A 24,771-nucleotide genomic window follows, 5' to 3' on the forward strand; every position below is an offset into this window, starting at 1 on the left:
GTCCATCGAGTTCAATGAAGTGTTAGATTTGTTCGATTTTAGTATGTTTACTTCCACGTTGAAGGAGAAATTGCTTCTACGTCACATTTAATGTTTGCTTATAACTAGATGTTTATTTATATGCTCCTTAATTTAATTATAATGTTGCTGATTAGACACGATGGTCCGTCGGTTATATATGAAATAAATAAATAAATGAATAAATAAATAAATTATTCTCAAATAACTAAAGCATACCATCTTTGCTTTTTCATTTGAGATATTTGTGACAGCATCGTACATCGCAAGGATTCCCGCTGATCATTGCCAGGGTTGCGAGCAGTAGGTCCTGCTTGAAATTTATTTAAGTTTTAGCTTTTATTTATTTTTTATCGAAAGAATCTTTTTGTTCACAGTGATTCGTCAAATGATTACTAACGGCCTTTTTGAGGATTTCACAAGGAAAAAATTAACATTTCAAGTCATTAGCAGCCTATTTGCTTAGTGATACGTTGTAGAATCGCCCGCCCCCGCGCCAATGGGGGCGGAGAAAACACGCAGGCTCGGCTCAACACGGACTCTCTAAGGGACATTGCTGTCCAACAGGAATTCAAAACCGCTTTAGAAGAGTCTCTACTACCAGAAGACAGATACGAAACTACGAGCGAGAGGTGGAACGCTCTAAAAACAAAAATAATAAACTGTGCAAGAAATATACTCCCACCACGTCGTGGCAACACCAAATCTGGCTGGTTCGACGATGAATGCAGACAAGTGACCGAACCGAGTGACTGCATACCGAGCAATGCAGCAACGGCATAGAACGCGGGCATGCGCAGAGGAATATTCACGGCTTAGACGCGAAGAGAAACGAGTTCACCGCTCCAAGAAGCATGCTTTGGAAGAGCAAAACATGCGGGAACTCGAGCAAACCAGAGAGGCGTACGGACCGACACGAAAGTTTTACCAAGCGATAGCAGGTCACCGAAACAACGTTGTACCTAAGGTAACCTGCTGTCGCAACAAGGATGGAGATCTGGTCAGTAACCAGTCAGAGGTCCTCTCGCGGTGGGCTCAGTACTTTGATGAATTACTCAATGACCAGTTTAGCGAACAGCTAGAAGCGCCACTAGCAGATAATGTCATGCTACTGCCACCTAGCATAGAAGAAACACGAAAGGCTATCCGTCGGCTAAAAAATAACAAGGCACCCGGAACCGACGGAATTGCAGCCGAACTGGTCAAGAATGGAGGTGCACGACTAGAAAACGAGATTCATCAAATTGTTACTGAGGTGTGGGATAGCAAATCGATGCCTTGTGATTGGAATCTCGGCATCATCTACCCCATATACAAGAAGGGAGATAGGTTGGACTGCAACAACTACAGGGGTATTACGGTGTTGAATACCGCCTATAAAATATTCTCCCTGATCCTTCAGGATCGCCTTGTCCCGCACGTCGAAGAGATAGTAGGAAACTATCAAAGAGGATTCCGAAACGGAAAATCAACCACTGATCAGATCTTCACCAAGCGGCAGATCTTGGAGAAGATGACTGAATACAAAAACGACACATACCATCTCTTCATAGACTTCAAAGCCGCATACGATAGCATAGCCAGGGTAAAACTTTACGACGCTATGAGCTCATTTGGAATCCCGGCCAAACTGATAAGGCTAGTTAGAAAGACTATGACCAACGTCACATGCCAGGTGAGGGTGGATGGAAAACTCTCAGGACCTTTTGCTACCACCAAGGGTCTGCGCCAGGGGGACGAGCTTGCCTGTCTCCTATTCAACTAGGCGCTAGAGAGAGCCATCCGTGACTCGAGGGTGGAGACTACGGGAACCATCTTCTATAAGTCAACCCAGATCCTGGCATACGTTGATGATATAGACATCATTGGTCTGCGGCTCTCCTATGTAGCAGAAGCCTACCAAGGGATCGAGCAGGCGGCAGAGAACCTCGGATTGCAGATAAACGAGGCAAAGACCAAACTGATGGTGGCAATATCAGCGGGCCCGCCAACAAATAATCAGAATCTACGTAAGCGTGACGTGCAGATAGGTGAACGCACTTTTGAAGTCGTCCCACAATTCACCTATCTGGGATCAAAGGTCAGCAACGACAATAGCATGGAAGCTGAGTTGCGCGCAAGGATGCTGGCTGCCAACCGGTCATTCTACAGCCTGAAAAAGCAGTTCACCTCAAAGAACCTGTCGCGACGGACGAAGCTGGGACTATATAGTACCTATATAGTTGTTAGAGATTGTAATTTGAATTTATTAGTTCGAATTAGTTCGAATTCGAAATTCGAACTAAATTTAGAGATAGGAAATGAATTCATAGGCATAGATAAGGATACAGAATGAACTAAAATGAATTATGTAATGAACTCTTGACAATTGAATATACAGTAGCAACCGGACATTTGAACGAGTCGCATTCATTTTTCTAACCGGCACAAGTTTTTGGAATTATCGGGAAAGAAAACGAGTTTTACCACGTAGCCGAACATTCGTGAGGTTTTCTCTAATAGTACCAGTGCTCACATACGCCTCTGAGACATGGACACTGTCCAAATCTGACGAAACCCTTATAGCCGCGTTCGAGAGGAAGATGCTTAGAAGGATACTTGGCCCCGTATGTGTGGAAGGACAATGGAGGAGCCGCTATAATGACGAGCTATACGAGATGTACGGCGACCTCACTGTCGTACAGCGTATAAAGCTCGCCAGGCTCCGGTGGGCTGGCCATGTTATACGCATGGAAACGGACGACCCAGCGCGTAAAGTCTTTTTAGGCCGTCCACAAGGACAGAGGAGGCGTGGTAGGCCCAAATTGAGGTGGCAAGATGGCGTGGAGGCGTCCGCCATTAAGGCCGGGATAACGGACTGGCAGACGAAGGCGCGAGACCGTGAGCGGTTTCGGACACTCCTGAGGCAGGCCAAGACCGCAAAGCGGTTGTAGCGCCGGATAAGTAAGTAAGTAAGTAAGCAGCCTATAATTAGCTCTAATGCAGGCTGTGTTATTATTAGCAGGCTATTATTAGCTCTAATATGCTGTGTTCTAAATATAACTGCTAAACTATGATCGAAAAAAACTGCTTACCCTCACAACCTGCCTTCATGCAAGGACACTGGCGCTATAACGCTATCGCGATTGCGAGGTCCCTTGCGAGCTCGCAAACTGCTCGAATTTGTTTTGTGGGTTTTCAACGCCAGTGTAAACCGCACTTCACACCGAGTTTGTCCGTTGTATGGGAGCTAGAAAATTGCAATTAAATTAAGTTTAGTGTAACATCTGAAAATGATGTAAGTCTTACAACCTATGCAAAGTTTTGTTGAAAATTATCCAGCAGTTTCAGAGGTTGCTTGCCTCAAACATCGTGACACGAAATTTTCATACATATAGAAGATTCAATCAAAGGATTCTCACCACAGGTTCGAGAGAAGATTTGCGACTCTGCTCACTAAGAGTTAGTTAGTTAGTTAGTTCTTTTATTTCCATTTTTAAATTTCATTAGTAAGTACAACAGTTTGAAATCTTACGCGATAATGGGTACGAAACTATGTTCTCTCCTCATTGAATTCTAATCTTAATGGCAATCTTGGCCGGAAGGACTTAGAATATTTCTAACAAAAGCTAAATTAAGGAACAATTTGGTTAAGGGGAAAAAATATAATTGGAATTGAAAACCGCTTGGCTGAATACAAGACTTAAACTAATTTTTGCTGCTTTTGATACTTTGTACAGGCCTTACCATAAAAATAAAAAATAATAATAGTAATTGTAAACCTAAAATTATATTTTTAAGAGTTCAATTCTCTTAGTATTTGCAGTGGGCTAGTTGTGCACTTTGCGTTATAATTTGATTTCAACCTGGCTAATATTTCCACTATTGTGGGAATATTACATTCGATGTGTAATGCAGCTGTGTTGTACCACCGAGGGACTCTAAGGATAGCTTTCAAAAATTTGTTTTGGGCTCTTTGTAGTTTTAATTTGTGTGACTGGGCACAATTTGACCAAATGGGTGAGGCGTATGTCATAATAGGTCTAACACATGCTTTGTACAACAGCATTTTGTTTTCGAAATTTAATTTCGATTTCCTGTTAAGAAAACTGTACAGAATTTTAAATAGTTTTTCACATTTTACAGTAACATTTTCTGTATGATATCCGTATGTCAGTCGTTTATCTAGTATTAGTCGTAGGTATTTAGTCTGATTTTTCCAAGGAATTTCACAATCGTTAATTGTTAGTTTAGTACTTGGAAGCTTCCGAGCACAGGTATACCTAGTGAAGAAGATAGCTTCAGATTTGTTTCCATTTAATTTAAGTTTCCATTTTGTGCAGTAGTTACTATATTTTTTCAGAGCAGTATTTAAATTTCTAATTATTGTTTTTGGATTTTTCGCTGAGGATGAAAACGCAACATCGTCAGCATAAAAGAATTGCTCACAGCTCTTCATGTGGGGTATGTCTGAGGTATATATATTAAACAGTAAAGGCGACAGAACGCTGCCTTGAGGAACACCTGCCTTTGGCGTATATGTGCTAGATGTACTGTTTAAAATATGTACTTTGTTTTGGCGATTTGAAATGAACGAATTTACTATATTGATTAAGTAGCTGGGAAAATTTAGTTTGATGAGTTTGGAAAGTAAACCTTGATGCCAGATGGAGTCAAATGCTTTCTCAGTATCAAGAAGAACTAAGCCGGTTGATTTTCTATTACATCTGTTATGTACGATATTGTTTGTTAATCTATGGAGTTGGTGTGTGGTAGAAAGAGAGGGACGAAAACCAAATTGACTTTTCGGGATTATGTTGTTGTTGAATGTATGGAGTGCCATTCGGCTTTCTAACAATTTTTCGAAAATTTTTCCTAGACAACTAAGAAGGCTAATCGGTCGGTAGCTTTCTGGTTGACTGTGGTCCTTGCCTGGTTTGGGTATCGCGATAACTTTAGCTATTTTCCATGCATTAGGAAAGTAGCCAAGTTTTAAGCAACCATTGAGAATGGTATTTAGATATATAATGGCTTTTGGAGGTAACTTTTTGAGTGTGCAGTTAATTATGTTGTCAATACCAGATGATTTTTTCAGTTTGAATCTTTTAAGAATTTGTGTAACATCTTTTGGTTTGAATAAGTTATTTTGCATAAGTTCTTGATGGTACTGGGAAAGTTTTTAACGGTTTTTTTCACATGACGTTCGGTTGGGCTTGTAAAATTTGCTGTTACTGTGTGTGCAGATTTAAAAACATCTTTCAGTGCTTTGCATTTTTCGTTTGACGTTATGAGCGTTTGATCATTGCTTTTTAATGCCGGTATTGCGTTTTGATTATTTTTAATGATTTTAATAAACTTCCGTAGTTTGGTTTTATTATGTTTGTCCTTATTCATTGAATTTAGGTTTATTGACCATGCTTTGTTTCGCAGCTCAGATAATTTAATGTTAATAAGATTTTTCAAAAAATAATATGATTGTTTTAATGTATTATTAAGTCGGTGTCTTTGCCATCGTTTACGATACGTATTTCTAATTTTTATAAGCTTTATGATATCTGGGGGGGTTATTAAGTTATACCTTCCTGCTGATTTTGATGGTATTGCGATTTCAAGCGCGGATCATATAGTGTTAGTTAGTTTTTCTATCATATTATCGATTTGAGCTTGACTATGTATTCTGTCATGTGAAATTTCACCTGGATTGATTTTAGAATTGATGCTATGTTTGAATAAGGGCCAGTTTGCTTTGGTGTAATCATGAGGTGTTCTGTCGGGCTTAAGATTGATCTTTTCGTTTAATACAGAAAATGTTACTGGTAGGTGATCAGAAGTGAAATTTGTACTGGTTTTCAGGTCGGAAATGTGATGATAATTGTTTGTTAGTGTAATATCAATCGTAGAAGGATTTCTTATAGACTCTGAAGGGAAATGAGTAGGTGTGTCAGGAAAACAAATCGAAAATTTCCCCTTGCGCAATTCGTCAAATAATATTTTGCCAGCTGCGTTTGTTGAAGCACAGTTCCACATATTGTGCCTAGCATTTAAGTCACCACATATTAGAAAGCTACTTTTTAGTCTAGTTAAATTTCTTAGATCGTTTTTAAATTTGCGCATCACTGTGTTTGAGCCAGGATGATAAGCTGCGATTATTGACAATGGGCCCTTAGATGTCTTAATTTGAACTCCTATTGTTTCTATAATTTCCATTTTAAAGGCTTTCATAAGGTTAAAAGCAATGTTGCTTTTGATAAGTATTATAATCCCTCCTTTGGCATTTAGGATTCTATCTAGTCTACATGTGCTATAGTTAGCAATGTTGAATCTTTGTCCCGGTTTTAAGAAAGTTTCTACTATAATCATTAAGTCAACATCTTTTTTCTTTAAATAGTTTTATAGCTCAATTTTCTTATTTAAAACACCGTTTGCGTTCCAGTATGATATAGTTATTTCTCGAATATGATCCATCAGTTAGCAAAACAAAATTTACTAACAACCTCGAATATCGCGGTGATTTGTTGGTGTTTTGTCTTGCAAGCGCGTAATTTGCAAAATACTTCACCAACTATGACTGTTAATTCAGTCGCATTAAACAAATCCTCCGTACTGCTATTTGTTTGATTCGCTTCTATGTGAGGGAGTTTATTTGTTTTGAACGCTGACGTAGGAGGGAGCACAGGGAATGCATTTCCTTCGAATACAAATTCTCTCGATGCGGGTAGTTTAGCAGCACTGGCTTTTGATTTTGTTGGTCGCTTTGGGCACCCCCAAAAGTTGGCTGGATGATTGCCTTCACAGTTAACACATTTTAGTTTGTGTGTTGGCAGTAGACCATTCCACGCAAACAATGAGACCCCAAATTTTGAGTGATTCAAGCCGAGGGGTATGAGGAAGCTTGAGGAAGCAGGGAGAAACGCGCTGCGATGAGAGTTCGCATTCTGTTTTACACGCGCGCTTCACTAACACCAATACAAATACCGTGCTTTGACGAGCCGTCTGTGAATGTGTGTGTGTCTTCTTTCAGCGAGCTCACCAACTTGGATCTGCTCGTCACATCGTGTTGTCTCGCTTACACTACAGCATTGAACCATCGCTACGTATGTCCCCCCCCTCCTACGCGTACAAAACAACCAGTACAGCGCGACGCTTTGCCGGAGATGGTTGTGCGCGTTTCGTTCTAAGTCCCGCGCGCAATGTTTGTGCGTTGGTGCGCATTTCGTCAAAGTCTCGTGCGCTGGTGTGTTTTGGTGAAGTGTGAAGTAAAAAAACAGTGTGTACAGACGCACTGACACCGGGTTAATGCCCTCAGCTTCTAGCACATGTTTTACCTCTTCCGTAGGCATATCGTACAGCCCGCTGAGTACTATTTTGCTTGTACGATCCTCTGCCAGTTGGTATGTGTGAAAATTCACTTTGGCTCATGAAAAAAAAAACGCCCATTGAAAAGAACAACTGCGCACCAGCTCCATGCCCGCACCAAGTTTTCCATGCGCACACAACGTTCAACGCAGGGATGCACGAAGGCCTTTCAATGGCGTGCACTGGAGAAACACCTGTGAGGGAATGCCGAGTTCATTGCTATTGTGCGCGTTTTCATTTCGCACCGGTGTCGCATTCACATTCATGAAACAGCACACCTGCGTTCTCGTCCGAGGAACAAGCGCTGCTGTCGATGCAAACTTTAGCTTATATCCAAGTGTAAACACACGCTGTTTCACATGAAAACACACATAAACAGAATGCTTTCAACGCAATATGAAACCATGTCAAGCTACGTTTCTTCAGACAAAAACCCGCGCACTTGCAAATACACATTAAAAAGCACACTCTCTTTCTACTACTACTACTACAACACACACACACACACACACACACACACACACACACACACACACACACACACACACACACACACACACACACACACACACACACACACACACACACACACACACACACACACACACACACACACACACACACACACACACACACACACACACACACACACACACACACACACACACACACACACACACACACACAAACACACAAACCACACATAAACCTGTCCCAACGGGTGCATGCTGCGTTGAAAACACCAGGGTTCTATCTTTCTGTCCGATACTGTATTACCTTCGTTTGCCACTTTGGTGTGATAACGTATTACTCCTGCGTCGATGACTTTTTTGTGCACTTCTCCTAATGACTTGCACACAATCTTGATTGGAGGAATACTAACACTATTACTCGTCGAGCTAGGCTTACTCGTATGTGTATCCATAGGATGCTCTTCTTTATCGTCTTCAAGCAGTGCATATGTGTTAGGCGACACCATTTGCACCTGTTCCGTATTGAGTTTGCTCAAGCGGTGGAATGTAGATAAAGGAATTTTTACATTCTCGTCTTCGCTTTGACGAGACTTTGCCACAACCCATGTTGACGGGTCGGGCGACTTTAGTCGCTTTGGTTATAGGTTTCACTTTTATTACCAATTAGAACTCTGACTTTTGTATGTGTTTATCACAACGCTTAGAGCCTCGCGGAAAACACGTCTGCACTCCTCGCAGACGGAGTGATGGTCTCACTAAGAACTTTACTCTTACGTTCCGGAACGTTGTTTCATTGTGAAAGTTCATCTGTTCTTATAATTAAAACTTCACAATTGTTTGCTTCAAATGTTATCTCCAAAGATTGACGAAAATGTGCAAAAAGGTTGAATGTAGATAACTAGAACATTCGGCATACCCAGTAATAAACTCGAGCCTTTTAGTTTTTTAGGCGTTCGGTTCAGTTCGGCTGATTAGAATACACTTTATTTAGTCTTTATTGAGTCTATATGACTTTATCAGGACGTTATTGAGTCGTCCGTTCCCATGCGTACAACCTGCCAACCCCGTACATCTCGTAAAGTTCGTCATTATAACGGACAACCCAAGGAACATTTCCTACGCTTTTTAGACTTAAACATGTCTTATCAAAGTATTATCATGATTGGCCTAAGAATTAAGTGTCGTAATACACACTTTTTACTTGCTAAGCAGTCTTTGAAATGCGAGCATCTTTAAAACATTTTAAAACACCTACAAAACCATCTATTAAAACTAAAATTGGGGCCCTTTCCGTTTGAAATTCGTAGGCTGAAATTTCAGCCTGTCAGCTGTTTGCATCGTATAGCAGTTTTCGAGCAGCTATCTAATTGAGTATAATATACAGGTGGGCTTATCCCAAGGTGTATGAATTTAGAAGGCTGATTTTTATCACTTCTGTTTCTGAATGAAGACTTGAAGAGTATTTTGTATATTCGTCAAGCCTCCTTGTCAAGAAAGCTTATTTGAGCAAAAGTTTCGTTCTGTCAAAAAGTGATGTTCAAAATTGGTTATGCAAAAATGCTATGAGACCACCTGGACTACATACACTTTGATTCCAGATTCCACCACCTGATGCACCTTGGGATAAATGTAAACAACACCGTGTTTTCGAGCAGGTACTCGAATCTAATTCTAGCTTTAAGGCTAAAATTTTCTAGACTGAAAATCGCAGGCTAGTTTTTTTGTGCGGTTTTGTATGGAGTGTTTACATGATTTCAGCCTCCAACTGTCAAACTCCAAACAAAGAACTAACTAGAATCGTGAAGGCCCCCACTGTTGTTTTTTTGGGTGATTTTAATTGCACTGTAGATGTGCTGTAAAGAGCTTATAAAAACAGTTGATTTTTAGATCTATTTAAAACTAAAAGCAATAAGACCATCCTGTCTAATTTTACGCTCGTTAAAACTATAATCTCTTAATGCCGACACGTCAGGATTATAAAAAGAATGTTGGAAGAATAGTTGCTAGTTGTCATATTTTTGTACCAACAAAAGAAGCTATCATGTCTGACAAATTGAGCAGAATAAAATTGAGTGGAAGATTTAGGCAAAATGTAGCTAAAAACTATCTGAAAGTTGTGCAAACAAATCCTATAAGAATAGTGGAAACATTACGAGCAAAAAATCAACCTTTTCAAAATGCAGTTGATCCAACAAACATCAAACCAACGCCTCGGGAATTCACACTGTTGCGTACGACCTCATTATGAAGTAAAAGCATATATGCGGATGTAGCGAAGTAAAACACCTCAAGTAAAAACACCTCAAGTTAAAACAAAGTTCAAGCAAAACACGCCTCAAGCAATAGCGCGCGCTTCAGAAACGCAACAAACATAACCAGGTAGTCAACCGTTCTCACGGTTCAAACGAGGAAGTAACTTACGCAATTCATAAACCATAGGTACATGTCGCATTAAATATAAATAAAACTTGTTATCAAAATAGTCATAGTTACAGTTAGCTGACCTATATGCGGCCAGCAACTAAATAGTATATAAGAGATGAAAACCTAAATAATGTAAGCGCATTCGAACACAAACCTCAGAATCGCTCGTTTCTTAATAGTCGGAGGCACTCTCCGGTCGACGAAGGAAAAATATACCCGACTCGGTGTAAAGCACCGGCGTTGGGCGCTGCGACGGAGCAACACATCGAGGAACTAACACAGAGAGGAACTAACGACCTCCTCGTAGTTAATAGCACGTGATTCAGACCAGCATAAGCGCCGAAGCACCATGAGTGAAGTAGAACGGCAACTAAGTGCGTAAAACAGCACGACCGCCAAAACACCGCGATTTAAAGTGAGTGAAATAGTAAGGATCACAACCGTGAGTGAAATAGATCGGCTACAAGGTGCGTAAACCAGCACGACCGCCGAAACACCGCGAATGAAAGTGCACAAAGCATTATAATCAACACCAGGAGTGGAATAGAACGGCAAATAAGTGCATAACTAAGCACGACCGCCGAAACACCATAAGAATAAGGTGACATCATAAACAAAACCCGAGAACCGTTAGCGAACACAAGAGCACGGAGGGTACCGACAACGATATAAACAAACCAACGGCAAAACGTCAAAAAGCCAAATCAGCAAAAGGCTACGCCAACGTAGTGACCATTCGGTGGTTACACAGCAAGGTCGGCGACAACGAAATAAAAACAACGAGTAACAACAAACAGCTTAAGTTTCAATGGAAATAGCTGATTAAAAACATCGAATTAAACAACAACGAGTAGGCTTACTCGGTTCGGAACGGACAGCAAGCAGTGACTCATCGTCAGGTCCGACAAACAAAACGAACAGCGAGCGACAAGCGGCAAGTCCACCGGCGTCTCCAAGCACCAAGCAGCAAGCAGCGACTCATCGCCAGGGCCGGCAAACAAAACAAACAGCGAGCGGATAACGGTCAGTGCACCAGCGACTTCAGGCAGCAGACAGCGATCGCAGACGTTCCAAGCAGCAGAGCGGGGCCGGCAATAACGTGACTGAAGAAAGCATCCAACCTACTAGAGACGACTATACAGCAGTAGCCGGACCAGAGAAGAACCCACCAGATCGACTAGCATCATCAGCAAGCGGACATCCGTGATACGGCATACGAAAGCATCTCAAACGCTGAGTGAGTAACAATGGAATTTATTACTAATCCAAACGGTCATTGTAAACTTTGTACTAACAAAGATGAGTGGGGGAAACAGGTTAGTTGCACGGAATGCGACAGGTGGTTTCACCTGAGTTGTTTGGGGGTAAAGAGTACCCCAAAGAATTTCGTATGTTCAAAATGTAAGAAATCTGAAGAAGAAAGGAAGGAGATAAAGAAGGCTCTAGAAGAATCACAAAGACTTTGCGAATTATTAAAGGAAAAAAGAGAGAAAGAATTAGAACAAAGTAATAACAATAAAAAGGATTTGGAGCGGTTACAAGAGGAATTAAACGAAGCCGCAAACGACGGGAAAGAAATGCGTGAAGCATTAATTCAAACAGAGAAATTATTGCAGGAAAAGATAGATAATGAAAAACGAAATAGAGAATCACAGAAGCAACAAGAAGAAGAAATATAAAGATTGCAGAAGACTCTTGAAGATCAAATCATAATAGAATCAAAAAAGCAGGAAACAAAACAATTGCTAAGCGATAAGGCTCTGAAACCCGAAACAAGCGAGGAAAATATGTCGCTTACCGAAAATATTAACAGACTTGTAAGTGCACTAACTGCTAGTTCTTCTGCTGGCAAAAGTACGCTTATGGAACTTCCTGAATTTGATGGTAGTTATAAACTATGGTCTCGATTTAAAACGGCCTTTGATGAAACAACTAAGAAAGGAAATTTTTCAAAGCTGGAGAATCTGAATAGATTACAGCGATACTTAAAAGGGAATGCATTAAAATCAGTCAGTGGTCTCATGTTAAGTCCTGATAATCTTGAAAAAAATATCGACCGATTAGAAAAACTTTATGGTAACCCCGAAAGCGTCTACAAGTCTTTGCTTTACGCCCTCACAGCTTTCAGGCACATTTCAATAGCAAATCCAACATCAATAATAGAGTTTTCCAACGCGTTGAATAATATGGTAGATAATATGAATTTACTGGGGAGAACACAATATTTAAATGATCAGAGGCTCCTAAGCGACCTCATAGCACGGCTATCAACAGATCTGAGAAATAAATGGATTGCAAAAACATTAAATGATCAAGAGATTCACACATTAAGTGATCTGGCATTATGGATAAAACCAACCGAGGACCTAGCGGCAGTGTTGGTAGCAAATGAAAATGGTCAGAAATTTCGAGGGCACCGTTTAAATGCCCACTTACAGCCAAAGATGTATTCTAAAGACAATCATTGTCTGGTATGTGGAAGGGCTTATGAAACAACTCAATGCCAAGAGCTCATAGATAAGCCAGTATGGCAGAGATGGAAACTGTTAACCCAAAAGGGCATTTGTACTAATTGCTGCAAATACAAAAACCATAAGGCAGTTAGCTGCCGCCTTCCTGCTCAATGCAGAGTGGAACGTTGCTCACAAAAACACCATACGTTGCTCCATAGGAAAGAGGAACAATCCCCATCATACACTCCTCCACAAAGATTAAACTTCCACAAAGAGGACAGAAAGCTTTACTATCAAATCATACCGATCACATTATATCACGAATGTGCGGAAATAAAAACATTTGCCTTGTTGGATCCAGCGTCAGCAACAAGTCTTATTGTTGATGATGTAAGAAAACAGCTGCAACTAACAGGGCCCAATATGCCTCTTAAATTATCGTGGACGAATGGAAACATACAAGACGAACCACATAGTCAAACTGTTTCTTTGAGGGTACGTGGGCCAAATAATAAAATGCTCAACATCAAGAATCTACGCTCGGTGAAGGAACTCGACCTCCCCAGACAAACTGTAGATGCTAAGAAATTAAGCAAGATGTACAAACACTTCAAAAATATCGATTTAGAAAGTTACTATGATGCCATTCTCACAGTTTTATTAGGTCTCCCACATGCTTATTATACTCAAAGCATTGGATATCGCTCCGGAAAACCTCACCAGCCGGTAGCTCAGGAGATTCGTCTGGGATGGACAATATTCGGAGGAGGAAAACATTATTGGCAAAAAGATATAAACAAGTGCAGTCCTCTATTTACAATCAAAGATCAAAAATTAATGTCGTCACTCACGTAGCACTGCTCGGGAACGATGAGGACCGGAGCAGGTGCGAGGGCGCACGGTGCAGTCACTGGACGGCACAGTGCGATCACGGAGCGACACGAAGCAGGAACGTATCACCGCTCAGCAACGATGAGGACCGGAGCAGGTGTGAGCTCGCACGGTGCAGTCAATGGACGACACCGTGCGATCACGAAGCGGCGCGAAGCAGGAACGTAGCACTGCTCGGGAACGATGAGGACCGGAGCAGGTGCGAGGGCGCACGGTGCAGTCACTGGACGGCACAGTGCGATCACGGAGCGACACGAAGCAGGAACGTAGCACCGCTCAGGAACGATGAGGACCGGAGCAGGTGCGAGGGCGCACGGTGCAGTCATTGGACGACACAGTGCGATCACGGAGCGACGCGAAGCAGGAACGTAGCACCGCTCAGGTATGATGAGGACCGGAGTAGGTGCGAGGTCGCACGGTGCATTCACTGGACGGCACAGTACGATCACGGAGCGACACGAAGCAGGAACGTAGCACCGCGTGAGGAGGATGCGGCACACCACCAACACGAGCTGGCACCGCGCATCCACGAAGCGATGGTTAGCAGGAACGGGCCACCGCGCGAGGGCCATGCGGCACACCACCTACACGATCAGGCACTGCGCATCCACGAAGCGATGATGAGCGGGAACGGATGGGCATGGTGAATGGGGTGCGATGATAACCTGATAGTCACTTCTCACTCCCATTGCTTTCGACGTGCAGCATCGTATGGTGTTTCTTGGAGCATATTTGGCATCGTTCCTCGCAAGGGTATTTTGCTGCAGCATGCTGTCGGGAGAAGCAATTGATGCACTTACCTAAGGCCATTAGTTGGTACGCTCCAAAAACGACCGCACGCGCAGTTCCGGACACAACGTGGACTCGTGCCCTGTTTTATCGCACGCATAACACCGTCGCACCGCCATCCATGATTGGTTTCTATTGCCTATTGCTCCGATATTCGCATGTCGGCCTTCTGCGTGCACAGTAGCGGACAGCATCGCGCACTCCGTCTACGCCGGTGCGTGGTTCGTAGCGGGACGTTCCGTCCGGAAGTTGTTTCCTGGCTTGGCCTTTGGTTCGTAGTAGAGGGTGTTGGTCAACTGATCTAGCTCGTTGCGGAGTACTTTCCACGTAGGGATCTGCTGAGAATCCAGGCGGCGAGTGATCTGAGCAGCGGTTTCTTGCTCAAAACGAAGCTCACTATCATTCCGTCCTTCACTGCTTACGCGGCCTGATCCATTTTGCCAGCAATCTGGCGCACTGAAGATGTTGGTGTTTCAACGGCGTCGATAAGCCGCATCAATGCCGTTGCAGACGCTGCTGTCAATTTGGGCCACGCGCTTCTTGTAGAAGCGTTCCTCAAGACGTATCCACGCGTCTTGGAAGGTCATCCCAGTTTTCACGCGTTTGTTGAATCGCCCTGCGAACGCGGGCCACTCCGATGGCGATCCAGAAAATTTGGGTAGGTCTAACCGTGGGATATGGTTCTTCTTTGCAGTGGCCGGCAGCATCGTCGCGTTGAGTGCTGGCGTCGCAAATGTGCTGGCAGCTCGGCCAAGGCGCATTTTGCTGTCGCGTACGCCTCGGTGAAGGGGACCCGTCTTGGATGTGGTCCCGCGAGACCCTCGAGCTGCAGGAGAGTATTTCTACCGTCGCTCCATAGTGACTCTAGGATTTCGGCTTTTATGGAAGCTATGATTTTAGAGAGCTTTCCTTTGCGAGCCTCATCGAGTTTTGCCTTAACTGCACCTTCCAACGCAGTTAGCTGACGCAGTTAGCTACCTCGATGCTGTGCTCGTTATCACCCGGTGTCGTCATGGATGAAGCACTTATGATAACTTACACACTTACACGAAGCAGTACACTCGCGATAAATCACGTCGGGGTCACCAAATGTTGTTGCACGAAGCCGTATTTCTTTCCATGAAAGAACCCGTACACGAAGCTCTTACACACGGATAATCAACGGGATATCACGGCAAATTTCCGACACTGAATCTTATGCTTACCCGACTATCCCCTACAAGTCAAGCTCTACTCGATGAACTAAGCTTTGAAGGTCTTCGCCAACTTAACACTGTTCTAAATCACAATAACAATATGTTAGATCTAGTGTTTGCGAACGACAAAGTTACTGATTACATGAGGCCAATCGAATTATGCATCGAAAGTATTGTTGAACCTGATCCAGCTTTACTTACATACTTCACGCTCCCGCAATACAGTGTACCGTCATCTCAACCCCCACGTCAAGCAGATTTCAATTTTAGACGAACTAATTTCACTGATCTCGTTTCTGCACTTAACCAAATCAACTTGGACTCTATCGCTGATTATGACGACATCAACGACAGTGTGGCTGAATTTACTTCTCAAATGAATGAACTGTATGAACAATTCATCCCACGGTTTAATGTTCGTGCTCATCCACCATGGACCAATTCTGCACTACGTTTGGCTAAACGTCGAAGATCACGGGCCCTTAAAAAACTGCATCGACTAAAAAACAGCACTAATCAAATAAATTTTGCTCGCGCCTCAAAAATATATAAGCAACTGAACCGAACCGCCTACGCCAACTACGTCAGGAAAATTGAAATCAATATCAAAAGACATCCCACATCATTCTGGAAATTTGCTAAAGATAAGGAATCCAGTGGACGACTTCCTTCCTCGATGCAGTTTGAGGGAAACACCATTACCGGAGATGAAGAGTTTTGCAATGCATTTGCCTCATATTTCTCTTCTGTGTACACCAACAATTCCTCGATACCGTCTAACTCAACATCGGCTTTATCCTTCATTAATGACGAGGTTAATTTATGCACACCACTAATCAACGATGATGAAGTGGAATCTGCTATTTCGTTGTTGAAGCTTTCCTACGCACCTGGGCCTGACAATATTCCCAGCGCAATTCTCATTAACTGCAAGGCTGCTCTCATTCCCATACTGACCAAACTATTCAACAAATCCTTGCAATCGAACTGCTTCCCGCGTCTTTGGAAATCATCATGGATGTTTCCTGTTTATAAAAAATCTGACAAAAGTAATGTGTGCAATTATAGAGGAATTTCAATGTTATGTGCGTGCAGTAAACTGTTTGAAAAGATAATGTCTCGTGATATGCTCCAAGCCTTTTCACCATTAATTTCTAATGTTCAACATGGCTTTATGCCGAAACGATCGATTGAGACCAATCTAATATACTTACTTAACTTTTGCCACTCCTATATTGACAAGGGCTTACAGGTTGACGTCATTTATACTGACTTCTGCGCTGCTTTTGACAAGGTCAACCACTTTCTATTGCTATCTAAATTATCAAAGTATGGTGTTCACACAAATGTTGTTGAGTGGTTAAGAAGTTATTTAACTGATTGTTGCATTAACGTTAAGATAGGAACTAGTTTATCTGCCACATTCCATAATTTATCTGGTGTTCCTCAAGGGAGTATATTAGGACCTTTACTATTTATTATATTTATTAACGATGTCGTGTTTGCTATTCCTCATGTTAAATTGTTATTATATGCTGACGATCTAAAAATGTTCCTACCTGTTAAATATTCTGACGACTGTGAAATGTTACAAGACTCGTTAAACTATTTTTCTGCATGGTGTTTTAATAATGAAATGTTACTCAATGTTAGCAAATGTAGTTGTATAACATTCTCAAAGAAAAAAAAATCCTATTATTTATAACTACAAAATCAATGAAGACAGCGTTCCACGTTTTTCTCAGGTTCGGGACTTAGGAGTTATTTTAGACAGTAAGCTTAGTTTATCTAGCAATTATCAAACTATCGTCACTAAAGCTCTTTTTGTTAGGATTTGTCTTACGTGTCTCGGCCGACTCTGAAGATCCTTTCAGTTTAAAAACATAATACTGTTCTTTAGTCCGTCCCATCCTGGAATTGCCAGTGTAGTTTGGTGTCCCCATCAAATCACATAGGGTAAATGTACCTATAGTGGTGGTAGTACCAATAGTGGTGGTATTGCACTAAAATGCGGTTCATACGGCAAATTAAAAGCAATTAAGTTATTTACGTTAGTGTGAAATGTTCTTTAGCCTTTTACAAAGGGTTTAAAAGTTAAATGGGGCCATTCCGTTACTTTGTCACCGAAAAATCCATTATTTTGTGAAATGTGTCAACATTTTTCCAAAATCCTTAGGATTTCATAACGAAACTCATATTTCTGTTAACGTTCTAAATGACCATATAACCACGCAATTACTAGTTTTTCAATATAACTGTTATGAAATGTTATTGTTTTACTAAAATTATTTGCCTTTTGACCATATTTATGCATTTTTAAGTGTTTTTTTTACCATAGTGCCATTATAGGTACACAAAACAGGCATGTTCCTATAGTGGTTATAGTTATAAAATCAATAAAAACAGGTCGTTTTCTGTTTATTCGATGATATTTTCGACATGTCGTACTGTTTTCACTAAAATAAGCAACAGAAATGAGTTTTATGTAGGTAATTAACCAAAAACAGGCCAAAATTCGCTTATATGGCTGAATGAAAAATTGACTTCAAATCAAGCACACTCTTCCGGGTGTAGGTTGACGACAGGTGTGATGCAGTACTTTCGTCAATAGTTTCATCGATTAACATTATACATTTTTTTACGATCAAATTACGGAAGAAACCAATATTATGGCAGTAATCCTTGCTATTCATACGAAAACAGCTTCTAAACTATGTTTCATTGATATTATACACCGTTTTTGATGCATCTTTGTTTACCACCACTATAGGAACACAATAAGACGACTATAGGAACCATACCACCATTATAGGTACAACGAAGCAGTCACAAAAATTTGTATTTTTTCGAAAATTTGATGTATTTCATGGTAAAAATGGTTATGATTGCGAAGATAAAACATATTACAATTGCTATGTGTTAAAATATTCAGAAAATGTCATTTCTGACACTTTAAGTCCATTAAAACACATCGGTACCACTACAAATTGCACCACTATTGGTACATTTACCCTACATAGATAAAATTGAAAAAAATCAGAAAAAAATCACACGTGTTATGTTTCATCGTCTTCCCTGGTCAAACCAAATTCCACGTCCTTCGTATAATGTTCGGTGTTTACTATTTGGCTTAGAGACTTTACAGCATAGGAGAACTACGGCTCAGATAACTTTTATGCATAAATTATTTATTGGAGATTTTGATGCATCTGACATTTTAAATTTTATTTGCTTTTCTACTCCCTCTAGAGGTCTTAGAAGTAGAGAGCTACTAAGAAGCCCTTTTAGATCGACTGGTTTTGGTGCCAATGATCCACTGCTCAAAATGATTGATGTGTATAATAGGTTAGGGTTATCAGCAGATTTCAATCAATCCGTTAGTCAGCTGCGTCAGCATATTCAAGTTAGTTCTAGGGCCATACTTTAAACTTGTACTCTGTAAGCATTAAGTTATTTAGGCAAACTGCCCGATAACTTTGATTCAAATAAATAAATAAATAAATAATTAAATAAGGATAAACACGTTTATTTGCAATAAAAATATACTTCGCCACGTGCCGAATGCACTTATACTCTACTTTTATATGCACTTATACTCTTCCCTCACACACAAACAACCTATTCGGGCGCCAGTTAATATATTTTCGGATTAAATTATGCGAACGCTTTGAGTTCCAGATTCTTACTGACTTTATTCATCGTAGTTTTATTCCTATCAAATCTAATCCTAACTTTATCTTGTATGTATGAGTGTATGGCTTATCTTACTTGGATATGGTGTTAGGCTATAGCTATTAGTGAATATAGTGGTGTGTCACATACACATAGGATGGTTAACTCGCGTAACGCTAGCGTAACGTAGAGGGCTGAGCCTTACTTTTACCCTTAATTTCTATGCGCACAACTCTTATACACTTGAACACTAGACTAAATTGTATCACCAAACGTTCAGTGCCAGTGTTGTTAATTGTGGAAATCTTTTATTACATTCGCAGTTAGCGGCTAGTCAAAGTCATTTATGGTACATGATCAAGGACTGTATAGGAACGTGGTCAAATATTAGCCAAAACTGGTTTGGCCATCTTGGATGCCATTTGACAGCAGAAAGCCCTATAAAAATTCTTTGTACTCTCAAACATTAACTATTACTAGAGGCATACATACTCCTCCTGTAAAATTTTTGAAATTGAAATTGAGAATTTTATTGCATTTACCCTTAACACTTTAAGCGCCGCGTCATATGATTTCGTATGACGGCTTTGCTCACCACTCAGCTTTGTATCTGACGCTCAGTGATTCTCTTGAGAACGAATGAGGTAGGAAAGAGAGAACGAGAACGACATGTGCTACGCCGCTTATCGCAATGAAACAAAAGAGTGATAACAATGGCCCGAGAAACTGTCGCTCTCATCGCTCTCTTGCCATGCGCTACGTGCTCACTCAAAAACTGTGACGTCAGGCTGGCGGTCAAAGTGTTAAACGGGCTTCACATCATAAAATTTGATTTAAAAAATGAATCTTAAAGGGTTTTCAGAACTCAGACTATTGTAATGAACTTTCGGCTGCTTGTAAAATTGTTCTACATTATTGGACCTCCTTTCTACACAGTCCTTGGTTTTGACGATTGTTTATTTTAACAAAAATGAACAAAAAATGAAGTTAGTCAAACCAAAAAGACCTTTAAACGAGTGTTGAAATGTGTTCATTTATTCGCGATACCTGCTAATATTGAATAAGTAGTATTTTTCGTGTATTGAATAGTAATGCACAAAACATATTCACTGAAGTTATTAGTAATGTCTTTCTTTCTATTTCAGGCAACGTGGCGTGGGAGAGAAAGCTTGTTTTTAGAACGGATTTGACGATGCATACAGCTTATGATTATAAGAACAATATAGAACCTGCAAGTATTACCGCGTTAGCCATCTCCAAGGACCATCACACATTATATGTTGGTAAGAAAAATATTATTTTACGCACAAAGCATACATTGTCCTAGGTGTACTGAAGACAAAGATCCATTTTTCATTTTTTTTGCAGGAGATGCCCGAGGACGAGTATATGCTTGGAGTGTGGCAGACTCATCATCTGGTTGTCAAGCCCGGCTAGTAACTCAAGAAGTAAATAAAGGCTCTAGTTTAGAACATTAAGAGTACAGCAGTTCATCGTACCTACAACATATTAACTATATGGGATGGAAAAAGGTGTGTTATTCCGCTTGCCGTCGTGACAGCCCATTGAAATGTTATGACATTTATTTATTTTTAATAATCTTTCGATTGCGCCCACACACAATTGTTTGACCCATACGGTTCTTTAAAAAATCATTTCCTACTTAGAACCGCTAAACGGGACATATTGTCCCATAGGCAATATATAAATATATTAATATATCTAGATGCTATTTTCTTTTCAAGCAAGGCAAAGAACTTGCCAAAGATTACCTATTAAATAAAAGCGCCAACGCTAACTTGCCTATGTCAGATGCTGGAGGTTTTTGTCAGCGCTGCCAGGTTCAAATGTTTTATTACGAGGGCAAAAGTGCTAACGAATGAACATGCAACAGACCAGTATGTAAAAAATGTACTAAAAGAGTTTCGTACGTATGCGTTTCATGTGAATCAGGTCTTGATGAAGCAAATATGTGTTATAGGTGCTTGAAATAATTAATCTAGGTGCTCATTTTGCTATCGAAAAAAGTCTTGTCCTCTTCCTTTGGCCATTTGGAGCAGTGATGAAATCAAATTTTTGTAATGTTTCTAAAGGGAGTCATAGACGTTTACATATACCCAAATAACGTTGAACAAAAGACCCATTTTATTATCATAACAACTCAGCTAGTCAGTAGATTTTTAAACTTGATTACACCAAATTATTTCAACTTATAGCTATAAGCCTTGCTTTACTGTCGTTCAACCCTGTAAGAAATTATTATTAGCGTTCATCATTAGAAGCCCTGTTATTAATGTAAAGAAAACTGGCCATGATATCATTTATATGTGGTTGATAGGATCTCAAGTCGATTTTTTATTGAGTTGCTAATAAAGCTTCATAATACCTAATTATGACGTTTATTAATTATTACACCATAAGAAACTGTTAGGTAATAATAAACATGTCTAAATATGTACACATAACGAATGGGACAAAATAAGGTGGAAAACCCCGGCGATTTTAGTGGCATGTTTATTTTAACTGTTGCGCAATATCTTACGAATAATATTTATTTGAAAGCGGAAAATAGACTTTTGTAGAGCATTAATGAATGTTGCAAACTATAGCAACAGCACTCTTGCTTTTCTTAAGCAGTCGCGGCGTTTTCTTAAGCAGTCTTATATTATTCTTTTATTGTGACGCTAAAAAATCAAACGCTTGACTTCGGCTCGATTGGTAACGGATGCTCTGTCGGGAATCACGGTAGATAACGTTGACAGATCTAATCTAACGTTAAATTATATTCATAATAAAAGTTGGTAGGATGATTGTATACGAAAACATTCAAAAAATCATCGTTTTGTTTTTATTGTTGATGAATGCAATGCAATTAATAACGCAAATTTTAAAAATAATGCGCAAAGTGTTGTGAACTTTTGGAAGAAGGGAGAAAGGACTTTGTGACTCCTTAGAGAAAAGACGAGAACAGAAAAACAAACACCAAGGTCGTTGGAAGAGTCGAACAGATACCGAGTTTCACACTTTATCTCACAACTGTGGGACACTCTCCCGAGTCGTTCTTAAGCAATACGAAGACTACAAGGCTAGCCGGGCCAATTGTATTTTAATAGAGACTTTCAGTCGATTGGCCTCCTTCGTCTTGTAATGGGTTAGGCGATAGCTACGGTCGCCATGTGATGATCGTACAGCTGTACCTCAAGCACCGTCGCGGTAGGTCAGTTTTTACTGACATGAGCCGAGGCGAAATAACACTTTTGTTCGAAGCGGACTTTTCAACACTTGATCGTCCAGGCGATCATAGAAAAATTTAGGAGGTTTCCCTTACTGGAAACATTGGAGTTTAGAAGCCTTAACTTGGGTAAGGGGACATAACTAAACTTTTGAAATAAGTTGGAAGGCGAAGTATTAGGAAGCGTAACGTCCTATCTTGGCAGTCCGAACGAATCTGACTTACCACGGTCGGAATTGGTTTTATTTATACTCAATGGGTTTCATACATTTTGGTTTTGGAATGTGTTTTTGTCCTAATTAAAGGTTATTGATATGAGGTGCAATTCATACATTGTATTGGAGCGAGGTGTCTGTCAATTTGTGCCTATGCTGCGCTTTAAGTGTTTTTACAAAGGTTCTGGAAAGTTTCAACTGTTCTAGCCAAGGAACGGGTGCGTTGGTCGATCTTTGCCTTCACTGCGCTTTTAGTGTTAAGTTGCTATGCGTTCTCTGTTTGTCCACTTTCCCGCTGCGAAAATTCGAGTAGTTTCCTGCGCAGGAAACACGCTGCGCAAATTCGAGCAGTTTCCAGCGCAGAAAATGTACCAAAATCTGCGCTGGCCAGCGCAGATTTTGGCCCGTTCCCCGCGCTGGACTTCAGCGATTCCTGCGCTGTGTCGAGCAAGTCTAGCGCCATTTAGGCGGAGCAAAAAAAACCTATTTAGCCTATTTAAAACAAGCGTAGGAGAACGTCTAACACTAATCTAAAATTTTTTATTTGAACATGTTTGATGCTTCAACGACCTTCTAAGCATCATGTTGCACGATGTATAGTGGCAATAATTTTTTTTTTAAATGTGCCGAAATCTATCTCGAGTTTTCGGGTCTCGTCACTCACACACACACAGCGCGGGGAAAGTGGCCGTTCACTCTATCATGTCGCGATCCCCCACCCCGCCCGGCGCTAAGGATGAGGATGCTACAAGAAAGTTGAACCAACCGTTCTACCGATAAGGTAGCCGTAATCGATCATGCGTGGAAGGGGGGGGGGGTCCTGTGGGGTGGGGAGTGCGTGCTTGCGCGACTTCGGGGGTGCGTGCTCGCGAGCGCGCTTTCGTGGGTGCGTGCTGGCGTGCGCGCTTTTATGCTCGCGGGCGCGCGTACGTGCGTGTGTTTGTGTGTGCGTGCGTGCGTGCTGGCGTGCGCGCATTCATGCATGTGTGCGCGCGCGCGTGGTTGTGTGTGTGTGTGTGTGTGTGTGTGTGTGTGTGTGTGTGTGTGTGTGTGTGTGTGTGTGTGTGTGTGTGTGTCTGTGTGTGTGAGAGAGAGTTTGCGCGCGCGTATTCGTGTGTGTGCGTGCGTTTGGAAACCCCAAAACTATTTGATTCTGATGCGTACATTTTCATCCGCTGCGGCTACAAAGTCCATGCATTTTCGATTTCGCTACCTGAGAGACAACACAACCATTGGCATTCGCATCTTTGCGATCGGCTCTGCTGTTGGGGGTATTAAAAAAACACGTGATGTAAGCAAACGTGCGTGTGATATATTGCACATTTATTTCTAATTAAGCTAGCGGACGCAAGTGGAAACAAAACTTGAGCTAAATTCATACAAAAGAGGATTCTGGATTTGTTTTTTACGGTGCGCGTATGGTGCTGCACCTGTCCGTCCAGAATCTGGTGGCTTGTTGGCTTGTCGGTATCGTGACGCCGATTGACCAGCAATGCCTTGGAATGGGTTCGGATCGGTAGGTTCATGTCCTTTGGTCAAGTGTATTCCGTGCATTTGTCGCGCCACAGCAGTAGACCCAGCAGCATTAAAGTCAAAACAAAAACCTTCTCCGGGTGTGGACTGCTATGCTAAGTTCTTCTTATTACAATAATTATTATTATTGGCGTAATGCCCTACGCGATCATGCCGGCTTTTTCAGGACTTGAGTACCACGTAACCGGATAGTCACCTCTTGCTACGGCGGACGGTTCATACGCGGTTAGAACCCACGACGGGTGCGGAATGCAGATGTGCGGAATGATGGCGGTGCCGCGGGCCCGCTCCTATCCAGCGTGCAACTTGCATACTGCCACACTGTCTCCTGCTCGATGCATACGCTGCAGGCAGGGGGAAGGATGCACCTCCACGATAAAAAAACACCCTCATGAACCAGCGGTGGACCTAACGGTAGGCGGACTAGGCGGAAAATCTCTAGTCTGTAGTATGCCGTATGTCTATAAGTGGACAGAGTATTAGCGACAAGGGCTCCCGGAAAGATGGTCGTTGGTGCCCCGTGGCTGGAGAACCATCTGT

At 41.4% G+C, this 24,771-nt stretch overlaps 1 protein-coding gene across 2 annotated transcripts in view; it reads left to right on the top strand.

Annotated features, from left to right (window-relative positions):
- Window positions 1–22,106, top strand: part of LOC120900094 (WD repeat and FYVE domain-containing protein 3-like) — a 323,997-nt gene extending 301,891 nt beyond the window's left edge. The window contains exons 15-16 of one of the 2 annotated variants that reach the window (XM_040306684.1): window positions 20,397–20,534; window positions 20,620–22,106. In XM_040306684.1, the coding sequence (XP_040162618.1) occupies window positions 20,397–20,534; window positions 20,620–20,729 (248 nt within the window). In that variant the 3' untranslated portion in view covers window positions 20,730–22,106. The remainder of the gene's footprint in view (window positions 1–20,396; window positions 20,535–20,619) is intronic. The other variant, XM_040306681.1, reaches the window with a different exon arrangement.
- Window positions 22,107–24,771: the final 2,665 nt, after the last annotated feature.

The sequence above is a fragment of the Anopheles arabiensis genome, chromosome 3 (genome assembly GCF_016920715.1).
Source record: "Anopheles arabiensis isolate DONGOLA chromosome 3, AaraD3, whole genome shotgun sequence".
Lineage (NCBI taxonomy): Eukaryota > Metazoa > Arthropoda > Insecta > Diptera > Culicidae > Anopheles > Anopheles arabiensis.